The 20354-nt window shown below is 43.9% G+C and overlaps 2 protein-coding genes across 6 annotated transcripts in view; one reads left to right on the top strand and one right to left on the bottom strand.

Moving 5' to 3' along the window:
• Napb (NSF attachment protein beta) overlaps positions 1–4605 on the top strand; it is a 41740-nt gene extending 37135 nt beyond the window's left edge. For all 3 annotated transcript variants that reach the window (XM_076570810.1, XM_006984490.4, XM_076570809.1), the window contains 2 exons: positions 62–112; positions 1481–4605. In XM_076570810.1, coding sequence (XP_076426925.1) covers positions 62–112; positions 1481–1591 — 162 coding nt within the window. In that variant the 3' untranslated portion in view covers positions 1592–4605. The remainder of the gene's footprint in view (positions 1–61; positions 113–1480) is intronic.
• Positions 4606–6941: 2336 nt separating this feature from the next.
• Gzf1 (GDNF inducible zinc finger protein 1) lies at positions 6942–19688 on the bottom strand. 3 transcript variants are annotated; one of them, XM_006984489.4, is made up of 6 exons: positions 19529–19688; positions 15137–16511; positions 13004–13098; positions 11368–11535; positions 9842–9999; positions 6942–9153 (listed from the first exon to the last, which is right to left on the bottom strand). In XM_006984489.4, exons 2-6 carry the CDS (start codon positions 16498–16500, stop codon positions 8812–8814), a joined length of 2127 nt encoding a protein of 708 aa, XP_006984551.1. In that variant the 5' UTR covers positions 16501–16511; positions 19529–19688; the 3' UTR covers positions 6942–8811. The 3 variants fall into 3 exon arrangements, with proteins under 3 accessions (XP_006984551.1, XP_042132358.1, XP_076426923.1); XM_042276424.2 differs by having other exon boundaries at positions 19114–19536; XM_076570808.1 differs by lacking the exon at positions 19529–19688 and adding an exon at positions 18309–19048.
• Positions 19689–20354: the final 666 nt, after the last annotated feature.

Genomic DNA, 20354 nt, shown 5'->3' with positions numbered 1-20354 from the left:
TCCTTCAGAAACAGGACTTTCTAGCTTAAAGCACTTTCTTGATTTTTTTTAATGCCACCAGAAACTTCTAGAAGCTCATGAAGAACAGAACAGTGAAGCTTACACTGAAGCCGTAAGTTACACCTTCAGGAAGTTTTGCATTTTTAAAGGTTTACAGTATAAAAATTCCTTTTTCTTTACATTGCATAAATTCTGAACATTTATTTAAATGTGGTTCAACTTGCTTGTATTTTTTTAAGATGTCCTATATGTCCCACAAACTACTTCCATTAAGGAAGGATTGGAGAGATGGCTCTGTGGTTTGGAACATTTGTTTCTCTTGTAGAGGTCCAGAGTTGGGTTCCCAGCACCCCACAGCTCATAACCATCTGTGACGCCAGTTCCAGAGGACCCAGTACCCTCTTCTGACCTCTATGGGCACCTGACGCACACATTGTGTACATACATTCATACACATAAAGTTAATAAATCTAAAAAAAATTTAGTTCCATTAACCCGTCACCATGCAGAAGTTCTCATTGTATTGAGCCCTGATTCTTGATTTCCACTGAGAACTATCTTAGCTGTACTGTTTCTTCAGAAACATGTGACAGAGTCGTAACATGCTGTTTTGGTGATTAAAGAACAGTCTGACAGTGTAAAGAAGGGCTTATGGTTAAAACTAAAATATCAAAACTGGGCCTTTGGTGGACTTTGGTGTATTTGTGATATAGATTACTTTCTTTGTACTTGTCTTTTTTGGTTTTGTTTTTGTTTAATCTGTTGCAGTCTTGTGTTCAGAATCAAAGCAGATTTCTCAGTGGCCTGGAATGAGTTCCACTCCAGTCCTAAAGTGACAGTGAAAAGGACTATCTTCACTTTTACCCTTAACTGCTTTCACCCAATGTCACTGTCTTTCTTTGCATGTGCTAAAATCCATCAAGGGAATTCTGCTCCCCATCCCCTAATTATTTGATTGTATGTTTTCATGGTCAGTAGATAATAGTTTTCTTATGCCTTTCTAATTCTTATGCCATGCCCGCTGACCTCTGTCACATAGAATTCACCTTTCTGTTTATAATAGCTTTTGTGGGTTTTTGCCATACACATATTCACATCCAGAGAAAAATTAAATGCACAGGCTTATGGCATAAAGGAAAACTGGTTTTTTTTTGGGGGGGGGCAGTTTGTTTGTTTGGCTTGGCTTTCTCTGTGCAACAGTCCTGACTGTCCTGGAACTCACTCTATAGACCAGACTGGCCTTAAACTCACAGAGATCTGCCTGCCTCTGCCTCCCAAGTCCTGGGATTAAAGACATACACCACTACCACCCAGCTAGGAAAACTGTTTTTAGTGAGGAAAGCTATAAATTAGAATGAGTAATTTCTAATCAAAGTCAGTGGGTTATTTCAGTAACATCTTTGAATAGCTTAGGTCACTATCATCTTGAGTTTTCAATGTGTTTCAGGGTATAATTCCTATTCTTCATTCCTTAAACCAGGTGAAGGAGTTTGACTCAATATCACGCTTGGATCAGTGGCTGACCACCATGTTGCTTCGAATCAAGAAGTCCATCCAAGGGGATGGAGAAGGAGATGGAGACCTCAAGTGAAGTGCTGACATCTTTGTGGCATGCAGCTCATTCCTTTTTAGTTTTGTCTTCAAGCAAGGCAGTCTTTCCAGGATGCCCATTTAATGACTTATTTTGTTGTAAATAAGCCACACAATTTATGTATTGTTTCAGCTCACCATGTCTGTGTTACTGTGAGAATGGGAGGCTTGTATTCAGTTGGTGGTTAAGACAACCAAAGTATATAATGCTTATCAGAATCCTCATAGTTTTCTGAGATGTACTGCCGAATCTTATTCCTGTTCTTCTGATATTTTCAGGGCCCACGTTCAATGTTGCCATGTGCTTTTCTTTTTTCCTAAACTCTGGTACTTGACCCAGTTTTATAGATGCTTTGCAAAGACGTTGTGTATTGGTATTGGATGGACCCTTTATACAAGTGGCTTAGTTTAGGATGGTTATTAGGAATAAGTTGGTAGTTGAGTAGAAACTGTCTAGCTTTCTTTTATAGTTATTTTGATGGTGCTAGTGAAGAATACATTTGCTTTTTATTTTGCCCCATATGCTCACACATACATGGCAAACACTGAGAATAGCTGGGATCTGTTGGCATCATTTGCATTATAAGGGGAAGGAACTTGCTGGCAGGTCGTGTGGTCCTATTTCTTGTATGGATGAATGTCGGGGTGGATTTCATTGATATTTTTAACTTACACACAAAACCTATGAGAAATGGAGTTTTCCCCTTCTCAAGAGTTTCCACTTTTAGTCGTAATGGAAATCCCTTCTTCATATTTGCATAAAAATATTATAATTGGCATTTCCTTTGTTCTCCCATTTATACACTCCTCACATTGTCTTCTGGACCATGGGCATGCCAAGCTTGAGCAGAGCTGGATAGAAGATTCCAGCTGAAGCTTGAGAATATGTGTGGTTAAGTGTCCATTTGTTGGACATGGTGGTTAAGTGGGGGTCAGTGTGGCATAAGAATTTATGTTATATCTGGTTGAATAAGAACCTAACCTGTGTCTGATGGTCCCTGGTTTATTTCTTAACTGGTGGTGTGATTTCACTTGTGTGTATGCACTCTGTTGTCCCATTTGATTTATATAAGATGTATGCTCTGTTATTTCAGATTCTGACACCCCCTGCTTATATGCTGATACAGTACTGTAGACATGGCCTTGCTTCCTGAGTCTCTTGTGCATATTTGTATGCTGAGATGATTTGTGCTTGAAGAGCATGTGTTACTAGAAATACTTCATAGTCCTAATGTGCTGCTGTCATGTGACAGACAATGAAACTCCTGATTAATCAGGTATGAAATGGCACTGGAATGGTGTTTTCATCTTTGGATGGCCCTAGAGTAGGGTCGGTGGTTCTTCCTGTGCCAGGCCCAGGGCTCAAAGAGGAGAGTTTGGGGACAGATAAGCAAGTCAGGTCTTTCAGAAGAGAAAGGAAGTAGCAGGATGGGGCTAGAGACATGGTTCCTGCTCTTCCAGGGGGCCCAAGTTTGATGCCCAGCACCCTTGTTGGGTGGCTCAAAACCACCTGTAGCTCCAGTTCCCCCAGGAGTTCTGGTACCTTCTTCTGCCCTCAATAAGCACATGCATACAGATACACACATACAGGTGAATGAATATATACATACATGTAGGCAAAACACTCATATGTAAAATCATAAATCAATCTTTTAAATATTAAAGAAAAAATTAGGAGATGAAGTTGAAATTGGTCCCATGAGGACGGGTGGTCGGTGTCTGTCAGGCATTGTGAAGACTCCATAGCCCTGCCATGGTAGTCATGGTGTGTGCAGGAAGCTCAAAGACCTCTGTATGTCGGGAAAAGAAAGAATGTGCCCTAGAATCTGATGAGGATTCCTTTTCCCCTCAATGCTTTTTGGGGTTTCTGAATGAAAGCTGGCTGTACCAAAGGTACCATTTGCACTCAAGCCTCGTGGATCCTTTTTGACTCCATTAGAATCTCTTATGAAAAGACAGAAAAGTGAGTGACTGAGGCTGGAGAGACACCTTGTCTACTCTTCCAGTGGACCCGTGTTTAAGTCCCAGCAACCATATGGGGACTCACAGCTGTCTGTAAACTCCAGTCCTAAGGGATCGATCATCCTCTTCTCGCCTCCACAGGCACCAGGCATGCATGTGGTGCACAAACATACATGTAGACAAAACACACATACACTTAAAAATAAGTTTTTTTAAAACTCTGGATTATAGAAAAGTGAGTTATTGCTTTATTCACAACCAACTACAGGCAGCCTTCCTTGGAAGTGAGGTGTGTACATGGCTCTAAGTCAGTTCCAGTGGGAGAGCATCTGAACACTGGCCAGTCTCTGTACTCTGCCCTCACTAATTCAGTCTTCTGGTGTGACCGTTTAACCACATGGTATCTTGTAAGACACTTTGGTTTAGCTTTCATCACGATTCCCTAACATACCTATTGAGAGAAGCGTTGGGTTTTTAAAGTAGCGTTTATATGTTTTTAGGCAGTTATTTGCTTTTACTGAAGTTAAGTGCTCAGTCAAGCATCACGAACACTTGTAATCCTATAGTATTTACGAGGTTAAAGTTAGAGAACGGGTTTGAGTTTGAGGCCAGCCTGGGCTACCCAGTGAATTCCAGGCCAGCCTAGGTTACAATGTGCTGTGGATGATTGATTGATAAATAAAGTGCTGATTGGCCAGTAGTCAGGCAGGAAGTATAGGCAGGACAAGGAGAGAGGAGAATTCTGGGAAGAAGGCCGAGTCAGTGAGAAGCTGCCAGCCGCTGCCATGAAAAGCGAGATGTAAAGTACTGGTAAGCCACGAGCTACCTGGCAACATATAGATTAATAGACATGGGTTAAATTAAGATATAAGAACTAGATAGCAAGAAGCCTAAACCATTAGGCCAAACAGTTTAAATAATATAAGTGTCTATGTGTTTATTTGAGTCTGAGTGGTTGCCGGCCCAGGCAGGACTGGAGATAACTCCAGCTACAACAATGTGAGAGTTTATCTTGAAAAACAAACCAAAAAAAAAAAAAAAAAAAAAAGGAAAGGCTGAGTGAGATCAGTTAGCACATGGGAGATGGAGGCAGGAAGAGCATAATTTCCAGAATAAACTGGAATAAACATCATAGCAAGGTCATCTAAGAACAGACCTGGTAGAAGGTACAAGAATGAGGAAAATGTCTGGACAGTAGTATGCGAGCTTACTTCCTCCAAATGTCCTGTGGACACAGGGCAGTACATTGTCTCAAGATGCCTAGGCTTCGGCTTTAAGGTTTCTAGATTATTACGAACAAAAACAGTGATCATTTGTTGTAGTTCTCATACTTGAGAGCATCTGGGGATAGTTCATAGTATGTCAGTCGAAAAGCTTTGCTTTTGTGGCAACATTTTTATAGCTTGTGTGAATTCCTTTTTTATTTAATGACACAAAACAGTATTTTTGCACAGTTGTAACCATGTGTGGTGGTGTCACTATAACCAAAGTATATGCACCAGCCCTTGTGCATTTATTGTTCCCTCTGGTGTTGTGCACTTAAAAATGTCCAAATACAAACCTTTGTGACTGTGGAGGATCTGGCAGCACAGCATGCCCGTGATCTGCCTGCTGCAGTGTGAGCTGTGACCAGTAGCAGGCCCTGTGAAGTCCTGAGTTGCTCAGGCAAGGGATTACATTATAAAAACTAACCATGTAACAATAAATCTACCTTAGCTGAAAAAATGTTTTATGTGAACTTGTACAGTAAATAAAGTGGAAATTATCAGTAACGGTTTGACTAGTCTTTGCTAGCTAAATTGACTCTGGCCAGAACTAGTTGCTTTGAAGTTGTTCCCATCAGATAGTTTACAGCACCATTACCAATGTTAGGCTTTTTGTGCCTTGCTCACCTGATGGTTCTGCTGGCTGAGGTTAGAAGGAAACCCTGGTGTCCTCTCTTGCTGCAAGTGAAGTGCCAGTGGCTGCGAAGCTCATCTCTTCCTTCCTTGAATCCTTAGAGCTTCACAGTCACTTGCAAGGCAGACAGAAGAGTGGCTGCTGGAAACAGTTGAGTTCTGGGAGGGTCCTGGAAGCTCAATGTCCCCCTTCCCTGAAGAGGTCATATGTGGCCTTCTTAATTTTGTAAGCAGGTGTCTCCATAGGAACTATAGTTGCCCTTGGAGGTGGGAAGTACAGACCCTTGCCACTGAGTCACAGAACTTTGCCAGTGCTAAAGCAGATTCCCAACTTAAAGTGAATGTGCAGTTGGCCATCAGAAATTGGTTGCTGCAGGTCTGGTCACCCCAGTGTCTCTCCTTGGTCGGTTTCCTTACTCGGAAGGAAGTCAGAGCCTGGCTTCATTAGCTTGTACAAACGGCCAGAGTGAACATTAAACAAGCTAAACTTGTGACTGGAGACAAGGCTTGGTGATTAAGAGGACTGGCTCCTCTTCTAGAGGACCCTGGCTGGATTCGTAGCAACCACATGGTAGCTCACAACTGTCTGTCTAATTCCCATTCCAGGGTGTCTGATGCCTCTTCCAGTACCAGGTGTGCGTGCACTACACAGACATACAAATGTGCAGGAAAATACCCGTACACATAAAATCTTTAGAAAGTTAAATTATAATCTACAATCCCATTTAGATAATTACTAACAGCAGAAATCCAAAGGTTCTCACTACTTCCTGGTCCACTTTTTAAACTACTACAGAAAACTTTAGTAAAACCAAAGGCTGCCGGGCGGTGGTGGCGCACGCCTTTAATCCCAGCACTCGGGAGGCAGAGCCAGGCGGATCTCTGTGAGTTCGAGGCCAGCCTGGGCTACCAAGTGAGCTCCAGGAAAGGCGCAAAGCTACACAGAGAAACCCTGTCTCGAAAAACCAAAAAAAAAAAAAAAAAAAAAAACCAAAGGCTGTGGAGCCCTCTGGACTTTGGACTACGTTGTGACACAAAATGGTTGGAATGGCACCAGATCGCCTCTTCAGTAAGCCTAACTGAAGCTCTGAGAGTAGTGTGCTGTCAGAACACATTTGGGACCAACTCACTGAAGGCAGTCTTGCTTTCTCACAGAGTAACTTCTTTGATTGATAGGAAGACACCACAAAGTGGTAATAACTCCAAGGTTTATGTCCTTAGGGATCACCTTCCTCTCTTGGGAAGAGACAAAAACCTTTATAGCAAAGTGGTCACTCAATGCCTGCTGTGACTTCAACACAGGCCACTTGCTGAGCAGGGGCCCTTCTATCTGCTACTGTGGAGTTCAAGAACGTAAGTCAATCACCTGTGGTGATTGCATAACTAGAAGTCTACAGACCCTGATTTTAAGTTTTAATGTTCATGCTATTTTCAGTTAATCTTTTTCTCTACAGACCCTGTTATAGTAATGTAAATAAATTTAGAATTGCAGAACTTTTACAAAGACATTTATTAACATTAAACATTTTATTTAGAATTTCTAAAGAAACAAATTCAAGACAGTTCTTCCAGTAGGTAACAAAATAATCTATTGTTTAAATTCCTTCTCATCAAGATGACTTTATTCCATAACACAGTACATCAGCTGGGCAGGTTTGCTCTTAACCAGTTGAAATGGTCGTGTGCCAGTCACTAGTCTATTGTTTTGTTTGTTTTTGTCTGTAAACACAACTAGGAGAGCCAGGTCATAACTGAATGTGAGATAATTCAGCCCTGAACCTTCAAGAGCAAGTTTGAAATATTACAAGTCTCTGGAACACCTTTTGGTGGCTTCAACAGCTTTTGGAAGGTGTTACCACAAAGTTAGCACTAGGAAAGAACTTTCAGTTTCTATCATAGTGCTCTGTCTTCACCCTGAACTTAAGATATCTTCGTCCTAGAAACCAGAGTGTTCTCACAGCAAATTTAGTAAGTTAAAAACAGATCAATTAGAGCAGAATAATTCTCCCATTAAGGCGCTCTTAAAATTAATGCTTAAGGGTCACAGGTAGCAAGTGTCCACATACCCAAGGCCCTGCAACCACACATCAAGAATAGCAAATGCCACAAACTGCAATTTTCATAGTGAAGTTTGTTGAGCAATAATTAAATTCAGCATAAGAAAGCCAAAGGAACATTTGAGGCAACATTCCTCGTTCTTTATCCACTTGTTAAGGCATAGGAATTGAGCATGTCAAGGCTTCTAGTACCCTCTAGATCAGTGATTCTCAACCTTCCTAATGCTGCAACCCTTTAATGCTACTACTCTTAATTGCAATGTAAATATGATATGCAACTTTATGAAAGGATCGTTTGACCCCAAAAGGGGTCACTACCCATATGTTGAAAACCACCGCTCTAGATTCTTACATGCTCCTCCTAAAGAGGCGGATTTGTAGCAGTTACTAGTCTGTGTCACCGTCCACTGTGGAAATGGCTATTTTGGGACTCTGAACGTTATAGAAAAGCCTAGCAGAAGTACTTGAGATTTGCCAGGGTCACTCAACATGCTGGTTGTGAAAATGTGACTAGTCAAATGCTCTGACGCCTCTTCATTTCTCACACCTCTGCAAACGAGACAACTATTTTGCTAGATTCTTTGGTAGGACAGCTTTGACTTAACCTGGTTTAGGGAATGAAATTGAACAGCCACATCTCATCCCAGGTTGAATTTTATGACAGACTCCCTACCTGCACACATGCTGAGGTACTACACTGAAAACGTTCAATCTGTCATTCCTCTTTTCGTGCGTACAAATGGGGTTGGGGAAGAACAAATGCAATCATTTACTTCTTCAGTTCCATCTTAGGGTCCCCAGAACCTTTTATTTGCTTTTATTTTAGTAAGGAAGAAACAGCTGGAATAAGTGGCCCCCGTTTTACTTTAACTTTGTAGAAAAATGCCCTAAAAGGATCAGAGTGAAGTAAACACACATGGAAGTATAAGGCAGGGCAAGACCAGGAGACCACAAACAGCACTTTCCTAAGTTGGGTCAATGCTGTGTACTGTGATTAAGACAAGCAATGGTTTCGACATCGAGAGAATCAAGCATTAGTGTGATTGACATGTGTAGCTACACCAGGGTTCAGTGAGCTATGCTAACTGCCATGTTTGTTGATGAAATGTAGCTGAGATCATGCAGATCAGAATGTTTATGGAAAAGCTTTAAGTGTGATACAGACATGCAAGGTCATGGAAGTCTGGGGAAATGTCAAGGCCAGTCTTGCCTGTGTCTTTGCACAGACAACATTTTTTCTTAGCCCCTGGCATTACCTGGAATACAGCAATCACACAGACTGTTTGGCACACAACTTCAAGCTCTCACTCCATGTTGGTCAACGAGGGAAGGTGTGTAGGCATTGGGCCTGTCTGTGGAGTCAGCTCACTAAGCTCACTGATGGCAGTGGTGAGCAGAGCATCCTGAGACACCACGGCTTTGCAAGCAGTGTCTGTAGAGCTATTCTCCTGCATGGCAGGCACGTTACCTTGAACTTCCAGTAGGTTGTTAAAATGGCTATTTTCACCAAAAGATAGTAATCTATCTGAAAGTTTGGGTGATGCACATTCATCATCGGGTTGGTCTGTCTTATGTCCTTCATCATTCTTGGGGGAGCCATCTACAATGACAAGGAAAGACTTCCACGGCGTATTCTTATCATGTATCTACAAATAAAACAAAACAAAAGTCACTACATGTGTCCCAATTTACAGATACTTATTAATAACACATGCATCTTTTAAAACAACATGCTCTCTTCAGGGCCTGGCAGCATGGCACACACTCATTAAACAAAACCACGGTGTATAGGAGGGCCATGCATGAGTCTGAGGTCAGCCTGGACTACAGAGCTAGACTGTCTATCAATCAAAAAGTAAATATTAAGGAGATGAAACAAAAGCTCTCCCTGCCTTTTTTTTTTTTTTTTGGTTTTTCGAGACAGGGTTTCTCTGTGTAGCTTTGCGCCTTTCCTGGAGCTCACTTGGTAGCCCAGGCTGGCCTCGAACTCACAGAAATCCGCCTGGCTCTGCCTCCCGAGTGCTGGGATTAAAGGCGTGCGCCACCAACGCCCGGCTCTCCCTGCCTTTTAAATCTGCTTTCTAGTGTATCACCCCTGCACTAATTACCAAATATCTGCCTGGCACAGCAGCCACTTTAGGGAAGTGTTTGGCATAGACTTGGCAGTAGGGGGCCTTAACCCTTTACCTTATTCCCTCGATGTCACTGCAGGACACCCCAGGAGAGAACCTGCTACCACCTCTGACCCTCTGGACCAGAATAATGACAGGTTTTCAGGGTTAGCAACCTACAGACCAGAGGGCTTTGTTTTTAAGCAGCCTACCCATCACTTACTGAGGTGTGCCTCCGGAGAGTGGACTTGTCAGTAAATGTCCGTCCACACGCATTGCACATGAATGGTTTCTCTCCTGTGTGGATTCGATGGTGGCGCTGGAGGGCATTTACCTGGGTGAACTGCTTCCCACACTGGTCACAACAATAAGGCCGCTCTCCTGAACACAGAAAGAGAAGGAAACTACTCAATGACCTCTTCAGTCCACTTTATTTAACTCTGGATACACATCTGCATTCCCTGGATAGTCTTGAGCACTCCCAATACCAATATAATAACCAAGAACTTAAAATTGTACCAAAAATAGGTCAATTCTGTGTATGCAGCTGACACTATCTGTGAAATACAAATCTATTCATAGTAATAAACTGTCCTAAATAAACACACACACATAACGTGTGTGTGCACGTATGTATACTAACATCCATTCTTTATCCCTGTTCATATCTGGAGGATGCGAATCCATACAAACATCCATAATCAAGCTGTCATACCACAGGAAGCTATGTGCCCTTTCAATAAACACCCCATGCTGCCAACAGACTCTCCCCCATTTGCATACTAAAGTGTTCTCGTTTTTCACTTTATCAAAACCACACACTGGGCCTGCCAGGTGGTTCAGTAAGTAAAGGCACCTGCCACCAAGCTGGAGCCTCTGAGTTCAATCTGCAGGACCCACATGGTGAAAGGCAAGAACCAACTCCCACAAGTTGTCCTCTGACCTCCACATGTGTCAGGGCACTTAGTCACCCACCACATATTGTACAAAATAAACTTAGTTAAAATAACAACAAAAAATCAGAAACTACAAACTCAAAAGCATGAAAACTAGGTGGGAAGCCAGGAGGAGGCTCGGGATTTGAAGGTCATTCTGGATTACATAGCAACTTCAAGGGCTATGTGAAAATCTATCTCAAAAAAGAAGACATAAAAATAGGATCCATGAATTAATGTAGTGGCACAGCATTCATATAGCATGCACAAGGCTATATGTTCGATAATAAGCCCTGGAGGAGGTAAAAAGGTTTAAAAATACTATCATGTAATTATACTTTAACTTCAAAAAATCACTTTAAAAATGCTATTATAGCAAAGTTTGACCATTTTTGTTTCCTAACACTTCTGATTCAGAATGAATTTGAAATGTGCCTCACAGGGTCATGTTCTTAATGTTGTTCACTATTTTGAAGGCTGTGGAATCTTTCTGGAACTGGCTACTTCCTGGCTGGCTGTAAGAGGAACATATCTTTAGGATTCTACTAGCCTCTGGTTCCAGCTAGCTCTCTCTAGTCTACATAATGTGAGGAACCCCTATAAGCTCCTGCTGCCATGAACCTGGCCATGCTTTTCCCACCATGAGAGAATAAACCCTGGGAAACTCTGAGCCACTATCAGTCATCCCTGGGAAGTTATTATAGTCATAATAACACCAAAGTGACACTCTCCAAGTGATTTGCTAATAAATCTAAAACTTGTGAACTGTTTTCCTTGCCAGACTGAACTCTTCTCTGGTACTATGCAGCCGTACCTGTGTGGACTTTAGCATGCTGGTAAAGGGAATTCCGCTGGGCAAAGGTCCGAAAACACACTTCACATTTAAAGGGTTTAGATCCAGTGTGGATTCTATTATGGTGTTTTAAGTACTCCTTAGAAGCAAAACTCTTGCCACATGTCTCACACATAAAAGGCTTTTCACCTACATGAAAAGATGAGACAAAAGTAGAAATGATAGTCATTAAAAACACCCAGAAGAGCTAGTCGTCTCTCTACACCTTGGCAAACAGCATCAGACACTTTCTAATTAAACATCAAATATATTACTCCTGCTACTTGCTAAAAGTGGTGAATATCCTAGGAAATCCAAACAGCAATCTACTGGACTAGAATCAATGATTACAGTTCAGCCAGCTCAAATTTAATAAATTTAGTTACAGCTCAAATTTAATAAATTTAGTTACTGAAAATAAGAAAACTTTACAACTTTAGGGATTTGTTGGATTATTTTCAACAAGTGTTTCTGTAGCTCTATCAGAATAAAAAGTCCTTTACAATAGATTATCAGGTAGCTTCTAGGCTAGCAACAATAGTCAACTTGACTAGACTACAGGACAATTTCAATGACACCTCACTTTTTGTACTTTTAAGTTCTTTGTTTATTCTCCCAACTCACTCATACAGTCAACTGGTGTGCCCCTGGCTTTACAAACATTAAAACATTGGCTTTCATAAAATTTTAACACATTAGCAGTCATATACAATGACCAAGTCTAGTTAAGTCTGTGATGTGAGACTGACTTCTCCACAGCTTCCACTGGTGGTCTACATTCCAGCAACACATGGTCCACACCTCATCTCTCAGGACTGTATGTGACCCTGACGCCTATGTGAGTGCTTAAATGTAAATAATGTAAGCAAAGGAAGACCTGGGTGAGTGCATACAGTATACAGTGATAGACTAGGTTCTGTGCCCTATATGGTTTATAGCAACATTTCAACCACAGGACTGCAATGCTGAACCAGAATAAAGCCAACTGAAACTGTCCCTCTCATGGTAAACTATCACAATGATTTTTAGAAATAGAGATAACCTCATATTTAATATAATTATTTATCATGTAAGTATTTGCTCCTGGTTTCTGCCCAGGTTTTCAACAGTTGGCACTGACCATGCTTAACTGTTCATTGCTATAGTCAACATTCAAGCACAGATGTGCCTGTGCAATTCAAGAGGCCTTCCTCTGAGGCCATGTCATGAGCTGGGGCATGGATTTCCAGCCCACTGAAACATTTCCTTGAGGTTGGCCCATTGTGTTGTTCCCAGTTCTGTTAGTAAACACAGCAAGACGAGAGCTGATCACACAACTTTTCTCGGGTTTTTGGATAATTTCTTTAGGACAGACTCCTGGAAATGGACTAAGAGTTACAACAATAAGAACTGTCTCCAAATATCTAAGACCTGTGTGGCCTGTTTTAGGGCCTCATGGCACAGACCATGCCACATGTACAGCAGAATACAGGCAGCAAGTCTATCTGCAATCCTCTCTTACTACATGGAAAAGCTTCATGCCCTGCACTGCTGTGGTGGATGCCAACTTCTAATAAGCAACTGCAATTTTCTTCTATGGCTAGAAAAGACAGTCAATCACAAGAGCATGGGTATTTACCTGTGTGGCACCTTTTATGATAAATCAGCATGTGGTTCTGAGTGAATCTTGCACCACATTCATCACAGACAAAAGGCCTTTCCCCTGTATGAATTCTGAAAGTACAACATTCAGATGATAACTCAGGGCATATTTCAAAGGTCACTTTGCAATACAATTTCCAAATTCTTCTGTATTGTGCAAGAACCATTTCCTCCAAGACAGCTGAGAAAAAATGACTGGTTGGGCAAGTCAAGAGTTAACCATATGCTAGGGGCTGGGGGGTGGTCCACACCTTTAATTCCAGCACTTGGGGGGCAGGCGCAGGTGAATCTCTGATTTTGAGGCCAGCCTGGTCTATACAGCAAGTTCCAGGATGGCCAGGGCTATATAGAAAAACCCCATTTCAGGGGGGGGGAAAAAAGCAAACAAACAAACAAAAGAAGAGTTTACCATACATCCCAACACAAGTGGAGTTTCTGTGCAAGATTCAATGATTGATATCTCCACTTAGTTCCACATACCAGGGTAGAACCACTGAGCAGCTCCTACATCTCTCCAGGGCCTTATTTATGCTGGGAAGCAGTGGAAGGCAGAGAGTGTACCTTCACATATTTTAGTATTAAAGGGTATCACTTGATATTTGAAGCTTCTTCATTTGGAATAACCTCAGGAACTCCTGCTGACAAAGTACCATATGACTGAACATTTTACCACCATTTCCTAACACATGACCAGTCAGTCAGTCTAAAGAGAGAAACTGCTCTCAAGCTGCTGAGAACCACACAGGAGTATTTCAGTTACAATCAGCATGGTGTAGCACTCAGCCATGATCTGCTGAGCACATTCCACACAAGTACTTTGAACTCAGGCAAACTGAAAGATGACAGACACCTTGTTCCCTCCCCACAGTCTGTTCTAGTTTGGAAGGCAAAGGTAGAGTATAGTAGAAAATTCAACTGCTTGACTGGTATGAACGAATAGACTTAGAAGTACAAAGTGGCCCACGCCTTTGATCCCAGCGCTTGGGAGGCAGAGGCAGGCCCGTCTCTGAAAATTCAAAGCAAGCATAGTCTATGTAGCCCAGTTCAGACCAACAAGGACAAAACAGTGAGAAACTGCCAAAAACAGTCGTTCTTAACCTTCCTAATGCCGTGACCCTTTAATACAGTTCCTCATGTTGTGGTGACCCCCAACCATAAAACTATTTTCATTGCTACTTCATTACTGTAATTTTGCTACTTTTGTGAATTCTAATGTAAATATCTGATATGCAACCTCTGTGAAAAAGTCGTTGGACACCCCTCCAAAGAGGTTGTGACTTGTCACAGGTTGAGATCTGCTGGTCTAAAACAACAACAAAGAAAAACCTATAAAGAAAGTTAAAAGAACTCACGATTCACCTATAGTCTGAAAACAAATAGAAAGCATTGTTCAGAGGCTGAAGAGATGGCTCAGCAGTTAAGAGCACTTGCTGCTATAGCAGAGGACCAGCGCTCAGTTTCCAGTGCCTACATGTGGCTCACAACCATTGGTTACTTCAGTTCCAGGGCATCTGACATTTGCCTTCTGACCTCTGAGGGCACCAGGCATTTACATTACACATGCAGACAAAACACCATATACATGAAATAAAAACAAACACATCTTTTAAAAAAAATTAAAAAGTGTTGTCTGATTCTTAGATCCTCATTCTTAGATCAACCAATTACTGGCACTTTCCAAGCCCTAAGAACTAAAAGACCACTAGAGAAGTGCCCTACAGCACTACATATCACCTCACAGAACTTCACTGGAACTGAGTGAAGAAAGAGCCCAGCTCTCATTCAAGTACAGAGCACCTGGAGGTACACAGCACCCAGAGTTCTAGATGGCTCTGCTGTGCCAGGGCCTCTATACTTGGGAGGCAGGGCCAAAGGAGAAGCTGAAGAACCATTTCCCAGACTTCCACACCTCCAAAGAGGATTCCAAGTTGCCTCAATTTCCCAAGCCGTAGACGGCACCAGTGGGGAAATGGAGATCAACAGACACAGACATGCTGGTCTAAGTCCTAAAGCCATCTCCAACACCCAGTGCACCTTAGCACTTGGGAACCCACATCCCTGCATCCAGGCCAGCCCTGCTCCACACAGCAATGTTCCCAGGCAGCCGCACCTCATGTGGGTCTTGAGCGCTGAGGGCTGCGAGAACTTGGCCTCACAATTGGTGCAGCCATAGGGCCTGTCACCCGTGTGTGTGCGCTCGTGCAGCCGCAGAGAAGTCTTGGAGCTCAGGCCCTTGCCACACTGGCCACATCGGTGCCGCTCGCCGCCACCCTCATGCACCTGGAGCACATGCCGTTTCACGTCCTTCTTACGCTTGAACTTCTTTGCACACATCTCACACGGGAAGTGGCGCTCCGTGCTGTGCACGTGGCGCTGGTGGCTCTTCAGGTTGCAGCTGTTGGCGAAGGTCTGGCCACAAGTGTCGCATCGGAACACTACCTCCGTGGTCACACCGTAGTGGAGCCTGATGTGTTTCAGGAAACTCTTCTCGTACAGGAAGGACTTATCACAGACTGTGCACTGGAAGTTACTCTTCTTCTCCCCATCTTTCCCTTCTTCCTCCTCCTTCATCCCCTCCTGTTCCTTCCTCTGCAGGCCTTCCTCCAGTTCCACACTAGCAGGGCAAGCCTCACTTTTGGAAGCTGGCTCTGTCTCTGTCCTTTCATCGTCTGGGGTTTGGTCCTGGGGACCCCTGTCGTTCTCTGCAGCTTCCTCTGCACGTTTCTGCTGTTCTCGGAGCCTTCTTGTATATTTCTTTTTAGGGATTTCCACAAACACCTTTCTTCCAGCCAGCCTCCCACTAGCTCGTCCGATTTTAGGGTAGGGAGGCTTAGCCACATCTTTCTTCTTGTCCAGTTTCTCCTTGCACTTCCTGGATGGCGTTTCTGGCAAAAGGCCATTGTCCAATCTCTCTATGGGATAGTCAGAGGAATCTACAATGCCGTTGGAGTGAGCATCCTCTCCTGGTACACTTGCTTTGGAGCTGGGGGTCACACTCACCTGGGGGCCACTGCTGGCCTCCACTTCCTGAGACTCAGAGAAAGTCTGCAATTCCAAAAGGACTGACTCCAGCATCTGCTTCTTTAGCTGTAAGCATGTTTCAGACAGGTCCAAACACTTTAGCTTTTCAGCCACTTCTAGCATCCGCTGCACTCGATCTTCTTCTACACGCACCCTGGCAGTATAGACAAACTCCAGAAATGAAGCAAAGTCATCAACCTGAACTTCATTTAAACAGACGTTAGTCTTGGTACCGTCTACACTCTTCTCATTCAGGAACACTTCCTTAAAAAACTTGCTGGTGGCTGCCAGCACTGCTTTATGGGCCATGAAGTCTTCATGGACACCCTGATACTCTACACTGACTGTGACATCACACAGATGTCCCAGAAGTCGGAGCTCATGCATCTCATGCAGAAGGTTCAACGGTGAAGATTTGGATTCCAGCAAAACTGTGCTACTTTCCATCTTCATTCCAAGAACAGCTTGGAGAACAAAAACAAGAATTAATTCGCTCATGTACAAATAATCCCTGAAGAAAAAGGACTTGAAATTATGAGGGTTACATTAGTTCTTGAGAAGATAAATAGTAATTAACAAACCTAACTTTTCTCAAAAAGAAGGATTCAAATAGCAGCTGGATGTGGTAGTGTGATCTTTAACCCCATGTACAATCCAGCATTTAGAAGGCAGAGACAGGAGCTGGAGAAATGGGTTAAGAAATGGGTTAAGAGCACTGGCTGTTCTTCCAGAGGTCCTGAGTTCAATTCCCAGCTACCACATGGTGGCTCACAACCATCTGTAATGAGATCTGGCGCCTTCTTTTGGCCTGCAGGCATACACGCAAACAGAACACTGTATACATAATAAGTAAATAAATCTTTTAAAAAAAAAAAAAGAAGGCAGAGACAGGAAGATCAGCTCAAACCAATCTCAGCTACACAGCAACTCTGAGGCTAGCCTGAACTATATATGAGAACCTATCTCAAAATAACGAAAGCAAGCAAACCAACAAAGTACACAGACAGGGCTGGAGAGATGGCTCAGCAGTTAAGAGCACATACTGATCTTGCAACGGACCCAAGTTAAATTCTTAGCACTTACACTGGGTGACTCATAACTGCCTCTAACTCTAATTCTAGGAGATTTAATTTCTCAGGCATCTGTATTCACATGCCCATACTCCCAACAAAGAAATATGCAATTATTAAAAACAAAATGAATCTTAAAAAATAACCTCACACATAGACATACAGAGTCAAATTACACTTCATTCTTAGCAGTTTTCTAAAGCTCCTAAATACCTTTCATGAGATAATATTCTTATGAAAACAATCCTGGCAAGACCTTCCTCCAATGATAAGCACAAATGATTAGTTTCCCTTTAGTGAAACTTGTTAAGACAACAATTTGCTTACCAAGCTCATTTTCTAATCTACTCAGAGACATATGCCAAAGATACAGGAAAATTTATGTCTAGTTCTTTGAGCAAAAAACAGTCATTTGATAATCACTTCTACCACTGAAAACTGTGAGTACTTCCTGGAAAAATAGTTCAAAACCCAATCCTCATTTGCAGTGTCCTTAACTACCTGGTAAATTGAGTTACTCTCCTGAAATGAAGTTCCATAGCTTTTATAAACTGTGTTACCCTGAGCAGGTTAGAGCCTCTCTGAACCTTCACTTCGTCCTCTTGGAAGGCCCTGTTATCCTGGGGCTTTAAGGAGCACAGCATACCAAACAGGTCCAGCTGTCTTGACATTTGCTGGCTTGTGGAGGGCTTCCTACATACTTGTAAAGGTACTGATGGCACCTCATCTCACAGGTGACAAGCTAGTAAGATAATTGGTTAACTGGCTGATGGGGTCTTGAACCTAAGCCTCGTGGCCCTGTCTATGTTTAACTGAAGTTTCTCAACACATCTCTCACCCCAGCCTCACCAAATGAAGGATGCTTTCCCTGCAGTTGCCATCCCTCAGATCTCTTCTCCTGGACTCTAAAATGCTAGCCCAATTTCATGTTTTCTACTCTGTGGACTCTTCTCAGAAACCTCTGTCCCTGAATCTAACTTCCCTTTCCAGGTTCGATTTGATTTCCAAGTCTCCACTATCCAGGGCACTCCTGCTGATCTCCTTCACCATTGCCTGTCCATCTCATGCAAGGGACCACAACCCACAGTACCCAGTCTCAAACACAGAGAAGACTCTCCTAGGGAGTGCAATTGTTACAAAATCAGCACCTGTGGAAGGACTGAAGGGGACTCCACAGGAAACACTACCTACCTATTGAGGAAGCTTAAGTAAAGGAAACACTGGGGTGAAGGAGACCTGAAGAAGTATTGGTGAGCCGATGCTCTTCAGAGTCCCAGTGAAGAGCCCAGGAATATGAAAAAATGTATGCTTATAGCCTATATGCATATTTCTGTATTAGGACTGATAGCTGCTTTGAAAACCCTTTGCCCTGCACTCTCCCAGACAAGGGAAAGGCGATTTAAAGGAACCCACGGACTATGTAAACATTTTGAACTAACACCCTGTAATCAGAGGTCTTAAATCCTGTAGCTGGAGCTCAGGTCAACATTCCTGAGATCAAGCTCAGATGATAACACTCCCTAGACGCTCAGACGCCAAGATGCTGTGAATCCCATTTACTTTCTGTCCTGTGTATAACCTTTGACTATAAAAAGAAGCTTACAGCCCTTTCTCCGGGTCACAGAACCAAATAATTTTTCTAACTAGTTAGAAGTTTTCCCACCGCGGTGTTCTTGAATAAAGTTGCTTAATAAACTTCGGTGGTCTGCTCCTCGTTACTTGCGCGATTCCAGGACCCAACACCCGGTCCCAGCCTGGGGACAAAGGCTACTGACCCCTCTACCTGATGCTCATATGGCCAGTCTAACTTCCTAACACCTTGCCTTGCCTCCTCAAAGGAACTTGAGAGTTCCTCCAGGAGACCTGGCAGCGACTTCACTATCAATCAAGGAGATCCTGGGCAGATTTCCCCGTTTACCTCCCACGAGGGCAGACACCGGTCAAGTCCCAGCGACTATTTTTGGCCTGGTGACAGCTGTGTTCCACTGTAACTTACTGGCATTCGGCCGCCTCTGGATGGGCCAAGCATCCTCACCAAGGTCGCCAATTATCTCCGGACTCCCAGGCTAGGCCTCCAGGAGACGCTGCTCTCCGCAGCCTGTCCACCCTACAGGGACCCTGCCTCTCTCACTCAGGGTACAAAGTAGTATGGGTAGCTGTGGCCTCTCTGACTGCACCACCTCCGTCCCCACTGTGATCCCCCAGAGTCCCAACGACCAAGGATCCTCCAAAGCTTCAGGGAGAACGAACTCTTGCGGCCAGGACCCAGCCCCTCGTGCCCGACTCCGGCCTCCAAAGCCAAAAGGGTCCAGTCTACCCCTCTCGGTCTGGGTCCCCACAGCCCGCCGTTCCAAGGCGCAGCAGGCGGAGGACAACCTGGAAGCCAGACGGTCGACAACACACACACTCACCTCGCAGTCGGTGCCTCCACCGGGCCCGTATCCAGGACCAGGCCCGCAGGAACAGCGGGCCTCAAAGGTCCACCGATTGGTCGCCACGAGCGCGCCCCGCCCCCTGATGGGCCCCGCCCCCCGCCGGCAAGACAGGCGCTGCGCGCGCACGTCCAGCTGCAGAGGCGGTTCCGGCCGTTTTGTTGCGTGGTCTTACGTGATTTGGGGCAGGGCGACCGGCTGGTAGCTCCGGGATCTGTCACCTGCATTGAGCCAAGGCCGCGCCTGCGCAGAAGACAGCAATGGCGGGGGGTGGGGTGGCGGGGTGGTGGTGGTGGGCGGTGTTAGTTGGCCAAGTTGGAACAACCTCCCGCCACGTTAAATGCGTTCTTGTCCCGATCGTTGTGTTGCTAGAAGCAGAACTTTTAGGCCCTCCTGGGTGCCGGGGTAGTCCAGGTCTCGGCGTAGGGCTGCGGCCATGCTCGCTGTGGTGTGGTGGAAAGGATGGCGCAGCCTTGTATTCTTTGAATCTTTCCGCTCTAAATCCCATCCCCTTGATCTTTTGTGTGTGTGTGTTGGTTTTTGTTTAGGCTGTCCTGGAACTAGCTCTGTAGACCAGGATGGCCTCAAACTCACAAAGATCCGCCCGCCTCTGCGTCCTGAGAGCTGGGATTAAAGGTGTGAGCTCCCACTGCCCGGCCCCATCCTTGATTTTTTTTTTTTTTTTTTTTTTTTTTTTTTTTTTTTGCCTTTTCGAGACAGGGTTTCTCTGTGTAGCTTTGGAGCCTTGCCCTGGAACTCACTCTGTAGCCCAGGCTGGCCTCGAACTCACAGAGATCCACCTGCC

Source organism: Peromyscus maniculatus, chromosome 4 (genome assembly GCF_049852395.1).
Source record: "Peromyscus maniculatus bairdii isolate BWxNUB_F1_BW_parent chromosome 4, HU_Pman_BW_mat_3.1, whole genome shotgun sequence".
NCBI lineage: Eukaryota > Metazoa > Chordata > Mammalia > Rodentia > Cricetidae > Peromyscus > Peromyscus maniculatus.
The sequence above is the reverse complement of the archived record's forward strand: the minus strand, read 5'-3'. Positions and strand labels throughout refer to the sequence as shown.

Coding starts and splice junctions, on each gene's coding strand:
- Gzf1 (XM_006984489.4), bottom strand. CDS start 16,500: ATGAAGATGGAAAGTAGCACAGTTTTGCTGGAATCCAAATCTTCACCG. Junction 11,536..13,003: donor TCATAAAAGGTGCCACACAG/GTAAATACCCAT, acceptor CTTTTCATGTAG/GTGAAAAGCCTTTTATGTGT. Junction 10,000..11,367: donor GCATGCTAAAGTCCACACAG/GTACGGCTGCAT, acceptor TTCTGTGTTCAG/GAGAGCGGCCTTATTGTTGT.